The sequence below is a fragment of the Erinaceus europaeus genome, chromosome 4 (genome assembly GCF_950295315.1).
Source record: "Erinaceus europaeus chromosome 4, mEriEur2.1, whole genome shotgun sequence".
Taxonomy (NCBI): Eukaryota; Metazoa; Chordata; class Mammalia; order Eulipotyphla; family Erinaceidae; genus Erinaceus; species Erinaceus europaeus.
In genome coordinates this window covers 120,018,380-120,041,336 of record NC_080165.1, presented here as the reverse complement: position 1 = coordinate 120,041,336, position 22,957 = coordinate 120,018,380, and the positions used below count along the sequence as shown (strand labels likewise).

Here is a 22,957-nt window from a genome sequence, read left to right as displayed (position 1 = left end):
GGGAAAGTCACCACCTGATGCTACAGTTCTTACCCTCCTCCTCCTCCATCTCCTCTTCTTCCTCCCCTTTGTGTGGTCTCTCATAAACTTTTTTTTTTAATTGGAAGGTTGTTTGTATTATATTTTGCAAGAATGTTTGAGATAACATTTTGGGAATGTTTAGAGTATCCATACTTTTGGTCAACAAACAACTTTCCAGGAGCACACAGATCTGACAGACATATGTGGTTGACACTTTGTCCATGTTTATATTATAAAATCCAGTGGTTAGGTGAGTCCAGAATGCCTAAGGCTGAATCATGGTACTTCCTCTGTATGTGGCATTTGGCAACCTCCCTGAAATATTTTATTTCTTCATCAGTAAAATGGCACTAATACTAAGATTTGACATGAGGGGCCGGATTACAATGTGCAAGGACCCAGGTTTGAGCCCCCAGTCCCCACCTGCAGGGGGAAAGCTTTGCGAGTGGTGAAGCTGGGCTACAGGTGTCTATCTCCCTCTCTGTCACCCCCTTCCTTCTTGATTTCTGGCTGTCTCTTTGCAATAAATAAAGATAATAAATTTAAAAAAAAAGACGATATAAAACTAGCAAAAGAATTAAATGAGATTATATAGAACATGATAAAATGTCAGTGATGACTATTTTTTATTCTTCATATTGATTATATTATAATTCCAAAAGGTATTGTTTTACTACATGAAATATTTCAAGTTAGTGTAGTGTCAACTATTAGTCAGGCATTTTTTTTCTTCTAGGTAATAGTCAGAAAAGGAAGTTGTACGTGTATCTTAGTGGATGTGAGGTGTATGCGTTTTATGGATTAACCATTGATTTTACTGTGTAAAACCTGAACTCAGAGTCACAGGACTGGAAGAGATGAGAGAGACCATCTTACCAGTACTAGCCCTATTTGACAAAAGAGGACTCAAAGACATGAAGGAGACTAAGTGCGCTGCCATAAGTTTGCACGGCCAGAAGCACGATATTACTTACATAGTTTTGGTTAATTAATTATAATTAGAAAATATTATTAGGAAATATGAGTCATGGTTGAAGTTTAAGGTCATCTAGCTAGTTTTTTTTTTTTTACACTTGTGTAAACTAGCAGCATGAATAATCTCACTTAATCTTAGACTGGGAGGATTCTTATTTATGTCACACAAGAAGGACGTGCAAGATTTCCAGTTGACTATCATTCTGTAGTAGGTGGAGCCAATCTTCCTCACTGGGTAAACAGATTCAACCCAATTATAAGTGAGAGGAAAATATGTGCCCTCTGTCATTGAGGGCTGCAGAGAGTGGTAACTGACTGAGCATCTCAGGTGCAGTAACCAGCAGTGTCAGAGATGAGTTCCAAGTCGAAACCCATAGGAATCATTGGAGCTCCTTTCTCAAAGGGACAGGTAAGTGCAAAGCATGGAATTTATTAGGAAAAAAAATCCGATTTTGAAATTAAAACAGTATTGTTTTTTTGGTTAAGTTCTCTGACAAGATCTGATCGTATTTTAAAAATCTCTCACCATTTTGGAATGTTGTATAGTTATAGTAACAAATTCACTTATTCTTGTGACTTCTAATCTCAATCACAACCATTTTTATTCAAATCTATGATTTTTTTTCCTAATCTTGTTTAAGAGAATATATTTTTATTTGCATGTGAATGGACTGCTTCTGCATTGTAGCTATTCATTTGGATTTCTGTGCTTACACTGCTTTTGGTATTACTGTGTATACGTAAAGGGGAAATAAGTTTTAGGAATCATATTTACTTACTTATGTAGTTAGTGCCTAGAAATTGGCAGCAGGCAGATTTCAACAGCCTTTAATTTGGGTAACCTAAATGCTATTGCTTTATAAAACTTTGTGAATTATTTATGTTATTTAGTGGATCTAGTTTTAAAAAGTGTTATTTCATAGATTAGCTAAAATCATTTGTGTACCTCTCTGAGGAGCCAGAAATGAGGAATTCAACTGCAAGTTGGCAATATTGAAACGGGTGAATGGATTTATAAAAACTTTCACATCACCAAAGCATGCCAATGATGTTAAATGTATATACATATACATTCTGCCTACACACATTCTGGTAAATATATGAAACTACAGACACCTAAGACTTCAGCTTGTCTGTGCTTAAAGAGGAAAAAAAAATGAAACAGAAACTAAAGCAAGCAAGACACATGAAACTCTCTAAGTTTTTATCACTAGCTTAAATATAATCTCCTGTGGGTTTTTCAGAATTTTTCTTTGCCCATCTGGACAAAGAGAACTTTTGCTTTGTACTCTGGTTTTTTTTTATTGCAAAACAAATTGAGAGAGATCAGAGGTCAGGTACCCAAACTGCATTTGTGCTGTTAGTAATTACTGCTTCTCTCTCCTTTGGAATTTTTTCAAAGGTCTCTTCCAGAGTACAGATTTATTTTCCCAGCACAAATAATTTTTTAATATTGAGAATAACTGTACAATTTTTTAATATTGAGAATAACTATACTTACCTGGTTGTTGCTGTTTTTTTTAAATAAACTCCAATTTATTTCTTTACATTATCAAACTTTAGTTTTTACATTCCTAAAATGAGATGATCTATATCTGTTTATTACAAACTGTATTATCTTGAGACCCTGGAAGTTAAGGAACTAGGAAATATCGAAGGTGGACAGAGAATGTGGGTGGTGTGGTAGATGGCCAGAGAACGATTTTCCTGGCAAGAAAAATATGTTAACCATTAATCAAGACACCATTTCATATGTCCCATATTTATGACCATTATGACACTCTTGAAAATCTAGAGATTTTAAAAAATCAAAGGCAGGGGTAGTGTACTTAGGTGAGCATGTACATGTTACCATGTTCAAGGACCTGGGTTTAGGGCAAGGCAATGGCACATCCAGTTAAATGCACGTATTACCAAGAGCAAGGACCCTGCTTTGAGTCCTGCTCCTCACCAGCAGGGGATCCAGTTCACCAGTGGTGAAGCAGGTCTGCAGATGTCTATCTATCTTCCTCTCCATCTATTCCCCCCCCCCCGTCTCCTCTCAAATTTTTCTCTATCCTAACTAATAAAAATTAGAAAATAACAAAGGACCTGGGTTCAAGCCCTTGGTCCTCACCTACAGGGAAGGAGAGATTTTCTGAGTGGTGAAGAAGTATTGCAGGTGTTTCTCTTTTTTCTCCCCCTTGATATCCCTGTCATCAGTCGCAGTTTCTCTCCATCTCTGTCTAATAAATGAATGAATGAATAAAATATTTTTTAAATAAAGCGTTAATGACTTAGAATGGTCTTTTCCTTTCTAGGAAATTCCCTGCATGACTATGACTATTATAGTCACAACTAGCCCATAAAAGCATAGTCTATTTTAGTAATACATGCAACATGAAAATACTACTACATAATACCTACCTGTTGTCAACCCCTATACCTATAAACATATATGGTTATATATACCAGAATGTATAGACAAGCATTAACCTAGAAACAAGGCACAGATTCATAAGAGATACATTTAGGGAGTTGGGCAGTAGTGCAGTGGGTTAAGCACGGTGAAGCAGGTCTGCAGGTGTCTCTCTTTCTCTCCCTCCTCTGTCTTCCCCTCTTCTCTCCATTTCTCTTGGTCCTATCCAACAATGATGACATCAATAACAACAACAATAATAACTACTACAACAATGAAAAACAACAAGGGCAACAAAAGGGAAAATAAATAAATATAAAAAGATATACATTTAGTTAATACAGTGTTTTCAATATACCTATTTAAAGGCAACAAATGCAATATTTGCATAGTAGGAGCAGCTGGTTAGTAAAACAGACACAGGCCAGGGAGGCAAGAAGCAACCAGTCCTGTCAGTATCTAAGATACAGTCATATGTAAATAGCATTAAATGACATAAATCATGGCATGGCCTTGTATGGTATAGTAAATCCTAACCATGGGATTGTCAAAGTAAACCAAACTCCCAAATAACTTCGCTATAACAATAACTATCTGTTGTCTTCTTAAACTCTAGGACAACAAAGAACCTTCCTCACTCTCTTTAAAATCCATATTTTTCTCAGTCCTGAAACCTCTGAGGCTTTGCTTATTTTTCTTCATGCTTCTCTCAATCCCTACCATTTGATAACTTCATCTGCTGATCTCAACCAAATCAATGCAACCAGTGCCACCTTGACATGATTCACTTCAGACTGTATCCAGAGACACCAGGTCTGGAATGTCAACCTTCTAGCTCTAAAACTCTGGTGGGACCTTCCTGACTCATGGAACTCCGTAGTCTCATTTCAAATGCTGCACTTCCTAAGTTATAGAACTTAGATATAGACCATGGCCCAGGGGATATGGTACATGTCCACAGGTATCCATAAGTAGGGGAAACTATCTACCTTAAAGTAAAAGTAGTCTCAGTAGTCTTCAGTGAGTAGATTTAGACTCAATAAGTGCAGCGAGCAAGTGTAAAGACTTAAAAAAAAAAAAAGACACCATAGTGTCTTAATAAGTCTTCAAATTGCTTTTCTACAATGATTGGACCATTTTATACTCCCACCAGCAGTGCAGAAGTGTCTTTTTTTCTCCACATTCTCTCCAACACTTGTCATTTCTGTACTTTCTGATGAATGACATTCTCACAGGTGTAAAGTGGTATTTTGATGTTGTCTTTATTTGCATTTCTTTGATGATCAGTGACTTTGAGCACCTTATGGACCTACCTTAAAACCAAGCAATTCCTCTCCTGGGGATTTACCTAAAGGTTACAGAAACACCTATCAGAAGTAATCTGTGTGTATTTATTTTGATAGCAGCACAATTTTTTAATTGCAAAAACCTGGAAAAAATCAGATGATCGACATCAGATGAGTAGTTAAAAGAATTCTGATATATCTATTACGCAGCTGTTAAAAATGATGAAGTTGTCTCCTTTGCATCCTCTTGGATGAAACTCGAAGATATCATGTTGACTGAGATAAGCCAAAAAGAAAAGGACGAATACCAAATTAACTCATTTATTAGCAGACTTAAAATAGGGACAGGGAGTGAGAATACAAAGTGAAACATGGACTAGACATGGTGTATTGCACTAAAGCAAAAGACTCTGAGGAGGGAGAAGGAAGGAAGATAGGAAGAAAATTCTGGGGTCCTGATATATAATGAAATTATATGCATATGTATTGCATATAATTATATTATTACACTGTAAAGCATTAACTCCCTCAAAAAAAGATACCATAAAATACTTAAACAAATATTTTCTTCTTTAAAATTTCCTTATTGAGGGATTAATGGTTTATAGTCAACAGTAAAATACAATAGTTTGTGTATATGTAACATTTCTCAGTTTTCCACACAACAATTCAACCCCCCTAGCTCCTCCTTTACCATCATGTTCCAGGACCTGAACCCTCCCCACCACCCCAGAGTCTTTTACTTTGGTGCACTACACCAGTTCCAGTCCAAGTTCAAGTTCTAATGAAATATTTTCTACTTAGGCCTAGAGACCCTCCTCTTCTACCCCTTACTTCACTTCCCTCAATCTCTCTAAGTCTAACCTTCATGTTAGTTAAAGTAAGGGTTACAAAAACTGGATAAGGGCAAGAGACCAGCACACTTTAATGATGGTCCTTTTGGTCAGTATCAGGCTACATCATCATCTGGGGCTCTAGTCAGGGAATCATTAGATTCCTACATGGATATGATGGATCTAGACCTCTAACAGATCCCTCTCTATACCATCACTGGTCATCTCCATCAGTAACAACATCATAAGCCTTCTTATGGACCTCTACAGGACCTTGTCCTCAATGTAGAAAAGCAGTGGTAGAGACTGCCCCTCTCCAAAGGGAGGCTGAGTCAACATACCTTGTCATTCAAGGAAGACTGGTCCTGAAATGAAAGCAGCCTGGAACGTTCCTAGCTATGACCATGGACTGTGAACTCAGACTGATAGGGACTCAGAGATTACACAGGCTCCTGTGCTGAATATGAATAGATATGGGCCCTAGGTCAGATTGATGGGATTTACAGTTAATGGTGTTTATATACTTTCCTCATATTTGGAGGCTACTCTCTGCTCTGCTCCAGCTTTCTAGTCCTATTCTCAACTCTGACACCATCTTCTCAGACAATACTTTTAGTCCACCTGCATGTTAGCCATCAGGCTCAGGCAAGAATTATTAAAGTCATGGGCCTCTTGGAATATGCCAAAAATAGACTTCCTAGCTTTTTCCACACAAAGACCTTCAGTTCCACCTGCTTTATTCTTACCTTTAGGTTCCTGGTTATTAAACAATTTGTCCAGCTTTTCAGCCACCAAGTTGTACACTCTACCATGACACCTGACTTACTTGTTTTTTGAGGAAAGTTTCTAATAAAGAATTAAAATAGCCTATCCCCTCAAAAAATGGAGAGAAGGAAAGGAAGCAGAAGTCAAGAAAGGAAGGGGATTAAAAAATTGAAGGAGAAAGAAAGAATGGAAAGAAGAAAAGAATGGAGAGAGGGAGAGAAGGAAATAACATGATTCTATGGCCTGTGAACCTCAGCATATAGAGGGAGAAAATGATCAACATATAAGCAATCTGTCCTCACATAAAGGAGGTTCAAGTTTGACAAATAGGCAGAAAAGGATTAGAGGGCAGATGACTAGATGGTTGAGTCTGAGGATGGTCTCTCCTTTTCCATACCATTGCAAGGCAGAGGGAAGTTGGTGGGAGCAAAAATAAAATAAGATAGGTACTATATTTATTTTACAGTTCAGTTGCTTGAAGTCCAGAGACTTATGTTGTTGTATTTTATTTATCTTTAGACATAGACATAAGGTGTGTGTGTGTGTGTGTGTGTGAGAGAGAGAGAGAGAGAGAAGAGAGAGGGAGAGAGAAGAGAGAGAGGGAGAGAGAAGAGAGAGAGAGAGAGAGAAGAGAGAGAGAGAGAGAAGAGAGAGAGGGAGAGAGAAGAGAGAGAGAGAGGAGAAAGAGAGAAGAGAGAGAGAGAAGAGAGAGGAGAGAGAGAGAAGAGAGAGAGAGAGAACATAAAACTGAAGCTTCTTTCAAAGCTGAGGGGGCCAAGATTGAACCTGGGGTGCATACACAGTGAAACATGACACTATCCAAATGAGAGATTTCAATGGCCTGCAAAACGATTACTAAAATGGGTGCATAAACCCCAAAATAAGAGAATATCAATCTTGAGAAGCAATTTGCATCAAACTGAAAAAAGAAGGTCATAGGAAATTTAACATGCCCGGAAACATTAACAACTGTATTAGAGCATATATAATATTAACTATGATGCCTTTAAAGTTTATTCTAAAATTAGAGAGAGAGTAGGATAAGGAATTTTAACAAAATGATAATTTTTGAGCATCTACTGAGTGTCAACATTACACAACATAATATAGTGTTATATAGCAATGAAGACTACTGGCCTGAAATTAAATAATGAAGAAAAAAACCAAATAAGCATAAAAACAAAGTTAAAATATGAGTCAAGCAGCATCTCTTTGAGGTTTCAAAGAGAGAGAAGTCAATTCTTTTTTGGGGGACAGGTGTGAGTATTAAAATAAGCAATGGAGTAAAGAATCAGCCTGCTTCAGGCACTGCTTGCGAGGTCATTTGCTGCCAGAGAGGAATTTCCCATTGAGGACTGACCTAGCAGAAAACTGGGAAGAAATGATTGCTCAGTTGGGTGCCACACCCCATTCCTAGGCATAGAAACATGTGTCTTTTGGCATGTCATCTCATCTACAGTACAATTTTTTTTTTCTAAAAGCTCTGTTGGAAAGCAGAATCAGAGAGACACATGAAAGAACTGTTTGTTTAGATCTCTAATCTCCCAGGAGCCTGAAGAGGAGTTATGGCTAAGAGGAAGCGTGTGTTAGCTTGCTTGAAGTAAATGCATCAAGGGCAGAATTGTCATCAACTGTACTTAAGCAAGTATAAACCTGAAACACCAGGCTGGTCTTGGTGGTGCAGCAACCAGGTGATAATTTTCCCTGAGGCTTAACTACTGTGTGGATATACATGGAGGTCTTTTGTGCTGATATTTTGTCTTGTACCACTGTCCAAACTGTTCACCTGGTTTACAAAATATCTCCACCTTGGCACCCATGTTGCAAGACTGAACTTCAATGACATGTGTTCTGTAAAGCCGTCCTGTAACAATTCTGTCCCCTGCCAAGAGATGAGAATTCTACTCTTATTATGGCACTGTGTATCTGTCTTGAAGCAAATTTCCATACATTGCTATTAGAGTTAAACAATCAGCTCCATATTGTATTATAAGTAACTCAAAGGCAAAAAAAAAAAAAAAGATAACTTTAAAGAACCATTGTTTCAGGGGTTAGAGAGATAGTAGGATACTTACATTATTAGGCTTTCATACTTGAGGCACCCAAGATCCCAGATTCAATCTTTATCACCACCATAAGCCAGAGCCAAGTAGTTCTCTAGTTTAAAAAAAAAAAAAGTAGGGAGATCAGGTGGTAGTGTATCTGGTTAACTGCACATATAATCATGCTCAAGGACCTGGGTTGGGTTCAAACCTCCACCCTCCACTCACAGATGGTCCACTTCACAAGTGGTGAAGCAGGTCTGATGGCCACTGTGAGTGGTGGATTTGTCATGCAATCACCGAGCCCCAGCAACAAACCTGGTGGCAATAATAAAAAAGATAAAATAAAAAGAAATCACTGTATCACTTTATGTAGAATGTTCTACACAAAATATATATATATTCATTGAGCTAGTAATATGAGTGATGGGAAGAAAAGATTTTATTGGTATCCAAAAAACCAGAAGGTGCCCTAAGACTTGTTAGCTGTGTTCCTGTAGTTAGATTATCTAACTGTATAACTTTTCTGATTCTAGATCCTAATTTTGATGTAGGAGTAATTCACTTTATCTTGTGATGATTAACTGAGACAGTAAATTAATAGCTCTGAAGGAACTAAAAATGATAGTGACCACTCAACTGATACAATGGTGAACAGTGTTGCTGTTTCTAGATATATTATGGCCATGGTAAAATGTGAATTTATTTTTAATTGTTCAGCCACGAGGAGGAGTGGAAGAAGGCCCCACAGTATTGAGAAAGGCTGGTCTACTCGAAAAGCTTAAACAACAAGGTAATTTTTGAAGTCAGAAGATAATCAGTTTGATTTCTTCCCCACTCTGAGATGGGATATGTTTGGAGTGAGACTGACCTCACAGAATTGCAGCATAGGCTATAGCTTTAGAAGCACATTCTAGAGGGGCTGGGTGGTTGAGCACACATGTTACAATGTGCAGGAACTCAGGTTCATGCCCCCATCACCCCCCACCCCCACCAGCAGGGAGAAAGTTTTATAAGTGGTGAAGCAGTGTTGCAGGTGTCTCTGTCTCGCTTCCGATCACCCCCACTCCTCTCGATTTCTAGCTGTCTCTATACAATAAATAAAAAAAGATAAAATAAGAAGTACATCCTAGAAAAGAAAGTGAGAAGAAAATACAACAAATACTACTAGATGAATATCCTCCATCAAATGTTTTGTCCTTACAGTCAGATTATTGTGTAAGAGATGCTTTATGTGCAAGAACTGGCATTGGGAAAGGTGGTACAAGAATTAGGAGCATAGAAAATAAAATGCAGGGAGTTGGGCAGTAGCACAGCAGGTTTAGTGCACGTGGCGCAAAGTGCAAGGACCAGCGTAAGGATCCGGGTTGGAGCCCCCGGCTCCCCTCCTGCAGGAGAATCACTTCACAGGCCGTGAAGCAGGTCTGCAGGTGTCTATCTTTCTCTTCCCCTCCCCTCTCCATTTCTCTCTGTCCTATCCCACAATGACGACACCACCAACAACAACAATAATAACTACAACAACAAAACAACAAGGGCAACTAAAAGGAATAAATAAAAATAGATATTTAAAAAAAAAAAAGAAAGAAAATGCAAGGAAATAGAGATAATGTAACAGTCATCATAATAGTAATGCTTGGTGTTTATAAAGCGTATGAATATATGAAATATTATATAGATTATGTAAAGTATGATTGCATTTATATCAAATTCTAGAAAAGACAAAAACATAACAAAAGAAGAGATTCAAAAGTATCTTGTAGTATGGGCAGGGACTGAATGCAAAAAAGGAACATGAGGAAAGTTTTCACAGGCAGTGGAAGCATTCCGAATCTCAATTATGGTGGTAGTTGCAACACTGTAGATGTTTCTGATACTCATTGACTTGCATACTTAAAATGAGTGAATTTTAGTAACTCAGGACTTGAGAGACAGTGTAACTGTAGCATACAGTTCTCGCCTGCAAAAAGTCCCAAGTTCTGGTCTTAGAGCTGAATGATTCTTTGATTAAAAAAGGAGAGAATTATAGAGGGGGCCTGGTGGTAGCACAGAGGCTTAAGCACACATGGCGCAAAGTGTGAGGACCGGTGTAAGGATCCCGGTTCAAGACCCCGGCTCCCCACCTGCAGGTGGTAAAGCAGGTCTGCAGGTGTCTTTCTCTCCCCTTCTCTGTCTTCCCCTCCTGTCTCGACTTTTCTCTGTCCTATCAAACAACAATGACAATAACAACAATACTAACAACAATACTAATAACAACAACAACGATAAACAATAAGGGCAACAAAAGGGGAAAAAATAGCCTCCAGGAGCAGTTGATTTGTAATGAAGGCACCGAGCCCCAGCAATAATCCTGGAGGCAAAAAAAGGGGAGAGAATTATACTTTATCAAAAAAGAAAAAGGGTGGAGAGTCCCAATAGAGAACTGAAGGTTTGAATGATCTGTCTGACTTAGTTTCTCAGATAATAAGCATAATTTGGTTATATTTAATTTTAGTTTAAGTTTCTTGAAGATATTCCCAAATATTAGAAATACAGACAGGTAATAAACATAATACTCAATTACTACTTTGTTAGAAACACTGAGTTAGTTGATCCCTTACCACAGTCTTATATGAAGTTCTACACCGTGATGCCTAATAAATGGTTCGGTCAGATCTTTAGCAATTTTAGATTACCTGAAACTTTCCATTTCAAGATAATAGTAAAGCCTTTATTTGCTGAGTTCTCTGATTTTAGGTTCAGTACTAAGCACACATTCTTATTTAATTCTGACGATGCCACTAGAGGCAGGTTCAATGAACAAAGGAGGAAGTGAGCTGCTCCAGCAAGTTGCAGGGTAAACTAAAACCAAGAAATAAGAATTCAGGGAAAATACAGACTATTCATTGGTATATCTTCTGTGGATATATTTCTATTTTATTTTTAACTGTTAATCACAGTTATAAGACGTTTCCTATTAAAAGTGGAAAGTGCACACATAACCAGAGATAGAAAAAGTGATATTGCCCATAAATCTCCAACTAAAACCTTCCTATTGCTGTATTCTAGTGTGTAGTCAACTCGTGCAATACGTGTTTACTAAGCACCTGGTGCACAGTGAGCACCAGTGCCCAGCACTGGTGAGGTAATGCCAGGGAAAAGTAGACATGCCGTCTACCTTCATGGTGTTTAAAATCCGGAAGATATTTTCTTTTTGGCTTCACTTTTCTTTTGAACAGTTTGTAAGCACTATATATATATATATATATATATATATATAATCATATGATCTTTTTCCTAATTAGTAACCCAATACTTTTCATTTTAATTGTAGACTGTGATGTGAAAGATTATGGGGACTTGCCTTTTGCTGATGTTCCTAACGACAGTCCCTTTCAAATTGTGAAGAATCCAAGGGCTGTGGGGAAAGCCAGTGAGCAGCTGGCTGAAGTGGTGGCAGAAGTCAAGACGAATGGAAGGATCAGTCTGGTACTCGGTGGAGATCACAGGTCTTGTTGAGTGATTACCTCTCTGAGAGTTTGGTTCATATGACACATTAAAAAAAAAAAGTCTCAAGGGGCCAGGAGGTGGCACACCTGGTTAAGCACTCACATCACAGTGTGCGAGGACCCAGGTTCGAGCCCCTCGTCCCCGCCTGCAAGGGGAAAGCTTCACAAGAGGTGAAGCAGAGCTGTAGGTGTCTCTCTGTCTCTCGCCCTCTCTATCTCCCCTCCCCTCTCAATTTCTCTCTGTCTCTATGTAAGGATAAATAAATAAAATATTTTTAAAAGTTTTTTTTAAAAAGTCTCACTGAAATTAAGAAAAAAAGTGGGGGGGAATTTTTATCAGTCTTTAAAGCTATTTCCTGTCTTTATTATTTTTTTTAATTACTGCTTTATTTTGGAAACATGGACACCACTCTATTCAAAGTCTCACAATGCTGTATCTATTGAAGCAGAAACTATGCGACTGTGAATGAATTACAGAAAAAATACACACTATAGGATATGTTCCTAATTAAGCAGCAAGGAAATTCAAAACTTATGATATACAATTACTGAAAATAGAAACAAGTTACTTAGGTCAACATTGAACATGTTTTTAAAATTATTAATTAATTTATTTATCATTGAATAGAGACAGAGAAAATTGAGAGGGAAGGGGACGATAGAGAGGGAAAGAGACCAGGACCTGCAGCCCTGCTTCACTACTCATGAAGTTTTCCCTCTGTAGGTGGGGACCAAGGGTTTGAACCCAGTCCTTGTGCACTGTAATGTGTGTACTTAACCAGGTGAGCCACCACCTGGACCCCAACATTAAATATTTTTTATTATAACAATAATAATTATATATTTTGGAAATACACATATAGAAAAAGTGTTGTAGTTTTCCTATATAATTACTTATTTATTTACTGAGATAAGTTTTGCATATGAGACTACAAATGTTCAGAAATACAGTTTCACATATATTCAAAATGTTTTCTTTCAACACATCCACCAGCAAAGTGCTAAGATTCTTCAACCAAATTCTAATGGATCCTCTCTACCCTATCACCCTGTCCACCTTAGGAAATCTCACTTCTGCAGACTAAGAGGTTGTTTTTATTTGACTTTGCTTGTTTCTCTTGCTTTGTTTTATTACATAAGCTACAAGAATGTTATCACTTAGTATTTTCCAATAGCTTAGAAGATTTTTGGTTGGAGGCCTTTTCCACTCAATATTTTACATGTGTTATGCCATTTTCATCTTCTAACCTTAATAATTTCTATTTAGAACTCAACTGATTATCTTATAGGGGTTGCCTTATAGGTGACTCTGCTTTCATCTCAGTAGTTTTTGGATTTCTTTCATTGTCTTTGACCTTGGCCACTTTAATCATAATGTGTCTTGATGTGCACTGCTTTGGATTATTTTATATGCTAATGAACTTTCTGGATCAGGATGTCTCCTGGCTCAGTTTAGAGGAATTCTTAGTCCTCATTTTTTAAACCTGAATTCCATCCCTTTCTTTCTGTTCTCCCCTTGTAGAACTTCTATAATGCAAATGTTGCCCATTTTAATGTCTATCTCTTATATTATCTTTATGTTTTAGTTCTTTTTCTTTTTGCCGATTTATTTTAATATCTCCTTTATCCTCCAGCTCAAATTTTTGGCTTCTGATTTCCTGTTGTGTCCCTTTGCTATATATTTTTGTCAAACCAACATTTACTGCATTGTTAAGTTTTATGATTTTTGTTAGGACTTTTCTCACACTTTCTCTAATTTTGTTGAAGTTTTCCTTCATTTATCTCATTTCCGTGAATATCCTTGAAAATACTGATTTCAAGTTTAGGAAATTCACAGTTCTATTGTACTTGTATATTTTTAGGTTTTTGTCTTGATTCATCAGTACAGATGATTTTCTGGGTCTTTTCATTATCCTTAGTCTTCCATGAAAACCGGACTAGGAGTCCCTGCCTACACAAGCTTGTGTGGCAATGAAGGTGAAAACTAGGAGCTTGAGACCACTTGTGCCCACCAGCTTAGCTATGGGTATGTGGTTCAGATCTGAAAGACTGGAGTTTCAGTCCACCCTCCGGGACTGGCAGCGAATAGTCATGGATTAGCACGGGAGCACAGTAGAGAGTGTGCTGACTGACTTTGGGAGGTCTACAGGGTACTGGATGGCTGTAAGGGCACAGATTGTTTACTAACAATGAGATTCTGGTCTGGGTCTGTTCATCTGTCTGAAGTTAACATTTTTTTATATATAAAATAAAAATATCAACAAGAACACAGGATAAAAGGGATACAATTCCACACAATTCTCATTTACCAGAGTTCCATATCACATCTCCTCTTGAAAGCTTTCCTGTTCTTTATCCCTCTGGAAGCATGGACCCAGGATCATTGTGGAGTACAGAAAGTGAAAGGTCTGACTTCTGTAATTGCTTCTCAGATGGAGATGGATGTTGGCAGATTGATCCATACTCCCAACCTGTTCCTATGTTTTCCTAGTGGGGCTGGGTTCTGGAGAGGTGAGGTTCCAACTTAACATTCTTAATCAGTGTCTCAGTCCCCAGCTAAATCAGTTAATTGCTAGGGATGGAATCAAATCTACTTTGGGAATTTACCTCCAAGTTTTGGTTATTATGAAGACTGAATTTCAATATGCTGTCCACAGGCCTTACCCTCAAGGAAGCAGAAGTGGTAAACTCTCACCTAGTTTACAATCTGGAGTTTCTTTCCCATTCTAGTGTTAGAAATTTAGGATCCTGATAGGGTTGAGGTCCTGGGAGCTAGTTAACAACATTCTACCCTGCATTCTAAAGTTCTACACCTCAGAGATCTCTTCCAAATTATAGCTTAACCTCATGTGGTAGCATTGTCTCTGTGTTCTGGCCTTCTGGAAGGTGATCTTTTGTCCTTTGCTGTGGAAGCTTGCTCATGAGGAATTAAGCTGTATTTCTGTACAAGTTGTTCTGTTTTGGTGTAGCTTTGCTGTGATTGTGAAAGGAAGTATACACACATTTTCCTAATAACCATTCCAGATAAAAATTGAAAATCAATTTCCTTCCTGTCATTTTTCCCTATACAAAATTTTAATAGTTGTACTAGCCTATGTTTTGTTCTTAATCTACTATATTTATGCTACTTTTTGATATATCTAAGGATAATTTCCTGCTGCTACATAACCTTTCACTGAGGTAAAATATCAGTAAGTATGTCCATATAGTCAGATATTCAGATTATTTAAAAATTTGTTACCACTTCAAGTAATGTGAAAAAAATAATTTTTGTGCATGGGACCTTTTAATATTTACTCTCAGGATACAAGGATACATGACTAGAGATATAAATGGGTTACAATGTATATAAATACTACAATGGTTCATAGAGTTAATTCTATTTGTTCTGATCCCCCTTCAGATTTTTAGTCTACAGTCAGGGATTCTGTAACAAACCCACAACTGAGAAATAGACTCTCCATTTCTCTTCTTTTCCTTCCTTCCTGCCTTCCTTTCTTTTCTTCCTTTCTTTTTCCCTTTTCTTTCCCCTTCCTTTTTTTCTTTGCCAAGGTTATTGCTTACATGAAGAATCTGCCACTCCCAGTGGTAATTTATTCCTTTTAAAAATTACTACTTTTTTAATTGGTAATACAGAGTGTCAGGTTCCTTGGGGGGAACGAGCCAGCCCGGCTCCCACTTCTCCATCTAACCTGCTGGCCACCAGGAGACAGATGGAGATCGGGGAATCTTGGGCCAGCAGAGGCAGGGGTGAGCTCCCTGATGGGTCCCCCAGCGTACTGTGGCAGCGGACAGTAGGACAAACCTCCTCAGGGTACCATAGTGGAGGATGGAATGCTGTATTGTCTTAGTTACAAGTTTATAAAGTGGTAGCTGTGCAGGAGAAGTAGACAAGCTGGCCAATGAGACCAATATCTCCTTACAAGGGAAAAGAGAGCAAGACAGGGGAAGGTATGGATGGTGATGCAGGAATGGGGAAATAGAAATTTAAAGAAGGCAAAGCCCACCAAAGAGAGGAGAGGTGGGTTGATGCAGTGAGGCTGATAGGAAGGTTGGAATTTCCCCAAGTACTCTGGCCACATCTCGCTCGACCACAAGGCTGGGATGCCAATGGGAGTCTCATAGACAAGCTTCCAGTGTGTGTGTGGGGGTCAACCATCCATGCTCCAATACATTAGACCCACAAGAGAGAAATTGAAAATAGAGGAGAAATAGAGAGGGAGCCAGGCAGTGGCGCACCTACAGAGGGTCTACTTCACAAGTGGTGATGCAGATCTGCAGGTATCTATCTTTCTCTCATTTGCTATCTTCCCTCCTCGAGAGTGGATTCATAGTGCCAGCACTGAAATAACACTGGTGGCAATAAAAGGGAATGGGGAGAGAGAGAGAGAGAGAGAGAGAGAGAGAGAGAGAGAGACTGAGATTCCTAAGGTATTGCTTCACTGCTTGTGAAGAAGCAGGTAAGGAGTGGGGGGGTTTGAACCCTAGTCCTTGCATGTGGTAGCATGTACACTCATGGTGAATGGCCATAAAACAAGAAATCTGAAAGGAAAACAAAGCTGTGAAAAAAAAAAATCAGCGCTTCAGTGGAGGAAGATAGCATAATGAAGATAGCACAATGCTCGGGGGGGGGGGGGGGGGTTCCACACTGGAAGAAATCATGATGTTTAAGTGTTCTGTAAGAGATCACTGAGCTTTTCCATTCTGGCAAAACTTCTAAATCATGGAACATCTGCTGTGAATTTGGAGGGTCTGGACTAAAGAGTGAGTTTGCAGATGTTTGATCTAATTATAGGGGAAAAAAAAATTAAAGGAGAAGATCTGAATGTTGAACAGAATGAGATCTACCCAGATCTAGTGGCTGATGTCAACATGTGGATTTCTAAGTGAAGCTCTCAACAGCAATATAATTAAGATTTTTAAAAACAACTGAAAGACTCTGTCATAATTCAGCTGGAAGAACTAAGTATTTACTAAAAGATGACAGAGCAGAAAATGAATCAGATTGAACCCTAAAATTTAAGTATTAATTGCTTTATACTGAGTTTATGTGGCAAGCCCTTTTATAGACATTTGTTATTAAACTATAATTTGAAATTTTATTATAAGGTAATTTAGAAAAGTTACATTTTTAAAAGCAATGAAGCAATGCATCAGTATAAGCACATATTGTCAGTATTAAGTGTAAGCTATACTTAATCTGATGCTATAATTGTTTGATTAGTATCTCAGCTTATCAGAAACATCAGCCACTTTAAGCATAAAGGAAAAGTGAGAATATTAAATGAGTCAACAACATATACAATAATACTGTAAACCTGCTGCTCACACACTTTTTCTCCCCAAAGTTTGGCGATTGGAAGTATCTCTGGCCATGCCAAGGTCCACCCAGATCTCTGCGTCATTTGGGTAGATGCTCACACAGATATTAACACTCCACAGACCACCTCAAGTGGGAACTTGCATGGGCAACCTGTCTCTTTCCTTCTGAAGGAACTAAAAGGCAAGGTAAAAGGCTGAATGGTATTGTATTACAAACAAATAATCACTAAGGGATGTAAGAAAAATTGTGCGATTTTATTCTCGGTATAATCTCAAACCATGTCTCTGCAGTCAGTAAACAGGATTTGCAGATACAGGTGGTGGGGCTCTCTAACTCCTCCCTTGAACGCTTGCAAATTTGACTTCTTATCTATTAAAACATTTATTAAAACTTTTTTTTTCTAGTTCAACTGAGAGAGACCAAAACATCACTCTATTATCTACAGAGTTCCAACAGATTTATTTTTAGTGCTCATAAAAATGGGTTGGGTTGGGAATTGAACCAATGGCTTCATGCAAAAAAGAGATGTGGTCTCTTGAACACTACTGCCTAAGCAACAAGTCGTAAAAATTCCCAAACTACCTTTATTTTTTTTATTAAGTAAAGCAGAGTTACTCATTATAAGCAGTTAGGCAGAGGTCTAGAGGCTAACCACCTTGTCTAATACCACAAAGCAAATAGCAAACAAAAGCCAAGACTGATCTCTTAATGCCTACCTCTTTCCATGACATGCCAAAAAGCCTCTCATTTTTACCATGTATCCTTTTTACATCACTCAACCATTTTAAAGCTGGATTTTTGAAAATGAAGACCACAGTGACATTATTATTTTCATATCTTCACTATGAAAAGTACATATCTAAGTTATAAGAGGAAAAACTATCTACTTGTTCCCTGAAAATTCTTTTCAAGAAAAAGTAAGATAAAGCTTCAGATTAAATTTAATATTGTGATTCATAATTTTTGACATGCTATGGTTCAATAATAAAATGACTCTTATTGATATAACTGTAGTGTATTGATCTTTATGATAAACTTAAGGATTCAAACTTCCTCAGGTTAGATGCTCAGAAATAACATGTTTTGAAATGATGAATAAGTGGTAAGTTTGTAAACTTGCAAAGTGTCTAGTTAACACATGGAAACAAACTTGGCTGTAGAACACTCGAAAAGCAAAATTCTAGTAAAAGTTTTATTTCCTTGGTCATGTTAAGTTATTTTCTGGATTAAATATTCACATAGAGAAGTGAAGAAGAAGGAAGCACGAAAGTAATTAAGATGTAGTGATTGGGATGAGTGAAAAATGAAATAGAGCCCATCAACACTGACAAATGACTCAAGTTTGGTCTAGGTCACAGGGTGACAGAGGGTAAAGACAAAACAATTGGGAGTCAGTCAGCCGGTAGTGAAGCGGGTTTTAAGCACAGGTGGACAAGGACCAGCGTAAGGATCCTGGTTTAAGTCCCTGGCTCTGCACCTCCAGGGGAGACACTTCGCAAGCAAGCGGTGAAGCAGGTCTGCAGGTGTTTATCTTTCTCTCCCCCTCTCTGTCTTCCCCTCCTCTCTCCATTTCACTCTGTCTTATCCAACAACGACAACATCAATAGCAACAGCAATAATAACTACAACAATAAAAAAAGACAACAAAAGGAAATAAATATTTAAAAAAAGACAAAACAATCAAGGTCATACTAGGAGGCAGATTATGAAGTTTTGTATTGTACTTTAGTATTACTTTTAATATACTTATTTGTTATCAAATAAGAGACATAGAAATTGAGAGGGGAGGGGGAGACAGAGAGGGAAAAGGGACAGAGAGACACCTTCAGCCCTGCTTTACCCACCACTCATGAAGCTTTCCCCCTGCAGGTGGGGACGAGGGGCTTGAACCTGGGTCCTTGCACACTGTAATGTGAAAACTTTACCAGGTGTGCGTGCTACTGTCTGGCCCCTTATTGTATTTTAATTTCTCTCAAAATTTAAGTTCTGAATATAAGAAACAAGCAATTTGACAAGTGTCCTTAGCTTTTGATGTAAGATTTGCTCAAGAGAAACATATGATCAACTGGAAATATTGCAATTTTAGATCCCTGATCTACCAGGATTCTCCTGGGTGACTCCCTGCATATCCGCCAAAGATATCGTATACATTGGCCTGAGAGATGTGGACCCTGGGGAACAGTAAGTTTATTCTTAGGTGTGATTTACTTATTTTCATTTTTGTCTTTTTGAGTATGCTTTGTGAATCAGAGCAATGAGAAAATTTTAAGCACCAACTTTATACCTGTCCATCTACGTTTCTAATATTATCTAGAGATATAAATACGACAATAATAAAATCAACTCATACACATGTGCATACACATATATGCATGCATTCAGATGATTTTTTAATTTCTCTGTTATATATATATATATATTAATTTATTCCCTTTTGTTGTCCTTGTTGTTTTATTGTTGTAATTATTTTTGTTGTTTTTGATGTCATTGTTGTTGGATAGGACAGAGAGAAATGGAGAGAGGAGAGGAAGACAGAGAGGGGGAGAGAAAGACACCTGCAGACCTGCTTCACCACTTGTGAGGCAAACCCCCTGCAGGTGGGGAGCCAGGTGCTCGAACTGGGATCCTTACACTGGTCCTTGAGCTTTGCGCCTTGTGTGCTTAACCCACTGCGCTACTGCCCAATTCCCATTCAGGTAATTTTTATCTTGACTTACTGTAAAAAATATATACTCATAAATACAGTTCACCAATCTAAATAAAAAATCACCACAATGATTTTTCTTTAAAGGAATTAAGAATGTATTAAGTCAGCTTTCTTATTAATAGCAGACTTTCTTAATATTTTCTTTTTTCGTAGCTATATCTTGAAAACTCTGGGTATTAAATACTTTTCAATGACTGAAGTGGATAGACTGGGAATTGGCAAGGTGATGGAAGAAACATTCAGCTATTTACTAGGAAGGTATGATGCTTGTGTGATATAATTATTTAAGAGATCTGCTAATGACATTAATGATTTGTATTAAAGTCTTTATGTAAAATCATAGAATTTCATCTTTTATAAATCAAGATAAAAGGTGCATTTATTAGTAAATGTTAAACCACCATCTTTAAAGTGAATTTCTTTCCCACTACTTAACAGAAAGAAAAGACCAATTCATCTGAGCTTTGATGTTGATGGACTGGACCCATCTTTCACACCAGCTACTGGTACACCGGTCCCAGGAGGTCTGTCTTACAGGGAAGGTCTCTACATCACAGAAGAAATTTACAAAACAGGTAAGTAATTGTCTGAGTGAATAAAACAGCAAGTGTACACTAGGAATATCTGAAAATCCAGTCACAATTGACACTTCCACAATCACATGATGGATCAATGTGTTCTTGTTTATATTCCTGGATAGCATTTCAAATCAGTCTAAATTCATGTCAACTATTCAATAAATCACATCATTTCTATTCATTGTTACAGGGTTACTCTCAGGATTAGATATCATGGAAGTGAACCCATCTCTAGGGAAGACACCAGAAGAAGTAACTCGAACAGTGAACACCGCAGTTGCAGTAACCTTGGCTTGTTTTGGAGTTGCCCGGGAGGGTAATCATAAGCCTATTGACTACCTTAATCCACCTAAGTAAATTTAGAAGCATCACAGCACAACTACTAATTCATTTAAGCTTATAGTTATTCTCCAAAGCTTGCTGTCTTTCAGGAAAATACTTGACTTAAATATTGGTACAGTTTGTAAAAACTATTATCAATTCCTTCTTGATGTAAAATTCAAGATCTTGGGGGGGGGGAAATTGAGCATTTATAAAATAAAAAAAAAAATAAATACAATTTAAAAACTTTCATTTTGTCAAGATATTTATTAAAAAGAAATGTTTTTATTAATTTATATAAAATTTGCTGGCATTAAAGACAAGGGCTGGGGAGATAGCATAATGATTATGCAAGACTCTCATTGCCTGAGGCTCTGATGCCTCAAGTTCAATCTCCATTCCTACTATAAGCCAGAGCTGAGCAGTGCTCTGGTATCATCTCTCTCCTAATAATAATAATAATAAAATAATAATAATAATAATAATAAAGATAGCCACATACCTGTGTTTCTCACCCACCCCAAGAGATGCGTAACATCTGCAGATAATGCAACTCCAGAATTTTAAGCCATTTTAACCTTAATCCACTGTAGGCACTATGGATGCCCAAGATATTTTAATGAATTTAAGATAAGAACAATTATGGTGAAACTTAGAATTCCTTGTCTAATTCAAGATAAATGCCTACATGTTTCAAAATACATCTAAAATACAAGTATGTATATCTACTTTAAGGCTTCTACAAAGACTTTAAAAGCCACAGTGACATCATCCCTAAAATATTGCAAACTTGGTGAAATTTAACTGGCTCAGATCTCTTCATCTAAAATGAGCAACTGTAAGGCAACCTACTCATTAATGTTAGATGACTATGTGTACACATCCTTCTTGGTTGATATTTTAAGCAAGACTATCTATACAGTCTTTTGGGAGGTAGGAGAGAGAAATCAAATTACTATTTTTTCTTCAAGATCTGCCAATTCAGATAGGGATATCACCTCAAATTACCTGTGGCTTCCGAACACTTCATTCTTCCTAACTGCAATTACAGTTTTTATCTCATTAGATGAAATCCTTTAAGCATCCTAAAAACTCAACTTGGCTCTGGAACAGAGTGAAGAAAATAGAAAAAGAAAGTAAGAGTAAACTATAATTAAAAGAAGGGAAGCAAACTTCCTCCACCTCAACTTACAGAGGAAGTGGCCAGGGTTATAATGGTGAAGAGAGAGTTGGGTTGGGCAGTGTGCAGACACTGTCAGAGAGAAGAAACTACAACCATCCTGTAAACCATTACTTTCCCAATAAAATGGTTTGGGGGGGAGAATTTTAACTGTTGATGTCATAACAGTTACATGTCAAAGAGCCTTTACATTTGAATTTTCACATACAACCCCAGAATTTTAAAATTTTTAAAAAATATTTATTTTATTTATTTATTCCCTTTTATTGCCCTTGTTATTTTATTGTTATAGTTATTATTGTTGTCATTGCTGTTGGACAGGAGAGAAACGGAGCGAGGAGTGAAAGACAGAGGGGGAGAGAAAGATAGACACCTGCAGACCTGCTTCACCGCTTGTGAAGCGACTCCCCTGTAGTTGGGGAGCCAGAGGCTTAAACCGGATCCTTAACGCCAGTCCTTATGCTTTGCGCCACCTGCGCTTAACCTGCTGCGCTACAGCCGGACTCCCAAAACCCCAGAATTTTAAGTCATTGTAACCCTAAGTGTAGACACTATGGATACCCACAGTATTTTAATGGATTTAAGATATTAACATATGATGATAAATCTTGGAATTCCTTGTCTAATATAACAGCCACATGTGGTTATTTATATTAACTAAAGCTTAGTACAATTAAAATTTAGGTTTGCATTTCAGGTACAAGCAGTAGCTATCATATAGGCCAGAGGTACCTAGAATATTCCCATCACTGCAGAATCCATTGGACAGAATTGCTCAAACCATTAAAAGAAAACCTTTAAGGGTATAATAAACATGAAAGCATTTCTTTTCTTCTACTACATTCAAATCCAAAATTTGTCTTTGATTATAGACTGATGAATAATTCTTTAAAAAATCCATTTGGGAAATAAGCTCCCCTTTCTTGTTTTGTTTATTTTGTATTTTTTTTAAAATTATCTTTATTGGATAGAGACAGCCAGAAATCGAGAGGGTAAGGGAGATAGAGAGGGAGAGAGAGAGAGAGACACCTGCAGCACTG

At 37.6% G+C, this 22,957-nt stretch overlaps 1 protein-coding gene across 1 annotated transcript; it reads left to right on the top strand.

Annotated features, from left to right (window-relative positions):
- Window positions 1-1,245: 1,245 nt before the first annotated feature.
- Window positions 1,246-20,989, top strand: ARG1 (arginase 1). Its single transcript, XM_007535801.3, has 8 exons — window positions 1,246-1,405; window positions 9,041-9,113; window positions 11,634-11,808; window positions 17,157-17,316; window positions 19,218-19,312; window positions 19,992-20,096; window positions 20,277-20,413; window positions 20,607-20,989. The coding sequence occupies exons 1-8, from the start codon at window positions 1,349-1,351 to the stop codon at window positions 20,771-20,773; spliced, it is 969 nt and encodes a 322-aa protein (XP_007535863.1). The 5' UTR covers window positions 1,246-1,348; the 3' UTR covers window positions 20,774-20,989.
- The last annotated feature ends 1,968 nt before the right edge of the window (window positions 20,990-22,957 follow it).

Excerpts from the sequence above, each read along its gene's own strand:
- ARG1 (XM_007535801.3), top strand. The coding sequence starts at position 1,349 with ATGAGTTCCAAGTCGAAACCCATAGGAATCATTGGAGCTCCTTTCTCA. Across the intron at positions 11,809-17,156 it reads GTACTCGGTGGAGATCACAG|TTTGGCGATTGGAAGTATCT; the intron begins GTCTTGTTGAGT and ends TTCTCCCCAAAG. Across the intron at positions 19,313-19,991 it reads GATGTGGACCCTGGGGAACA|CTATATCTTGAAAACTCTGG; the intron begins GTAAGTTTATTC and ends CTTTTTTCGTAG.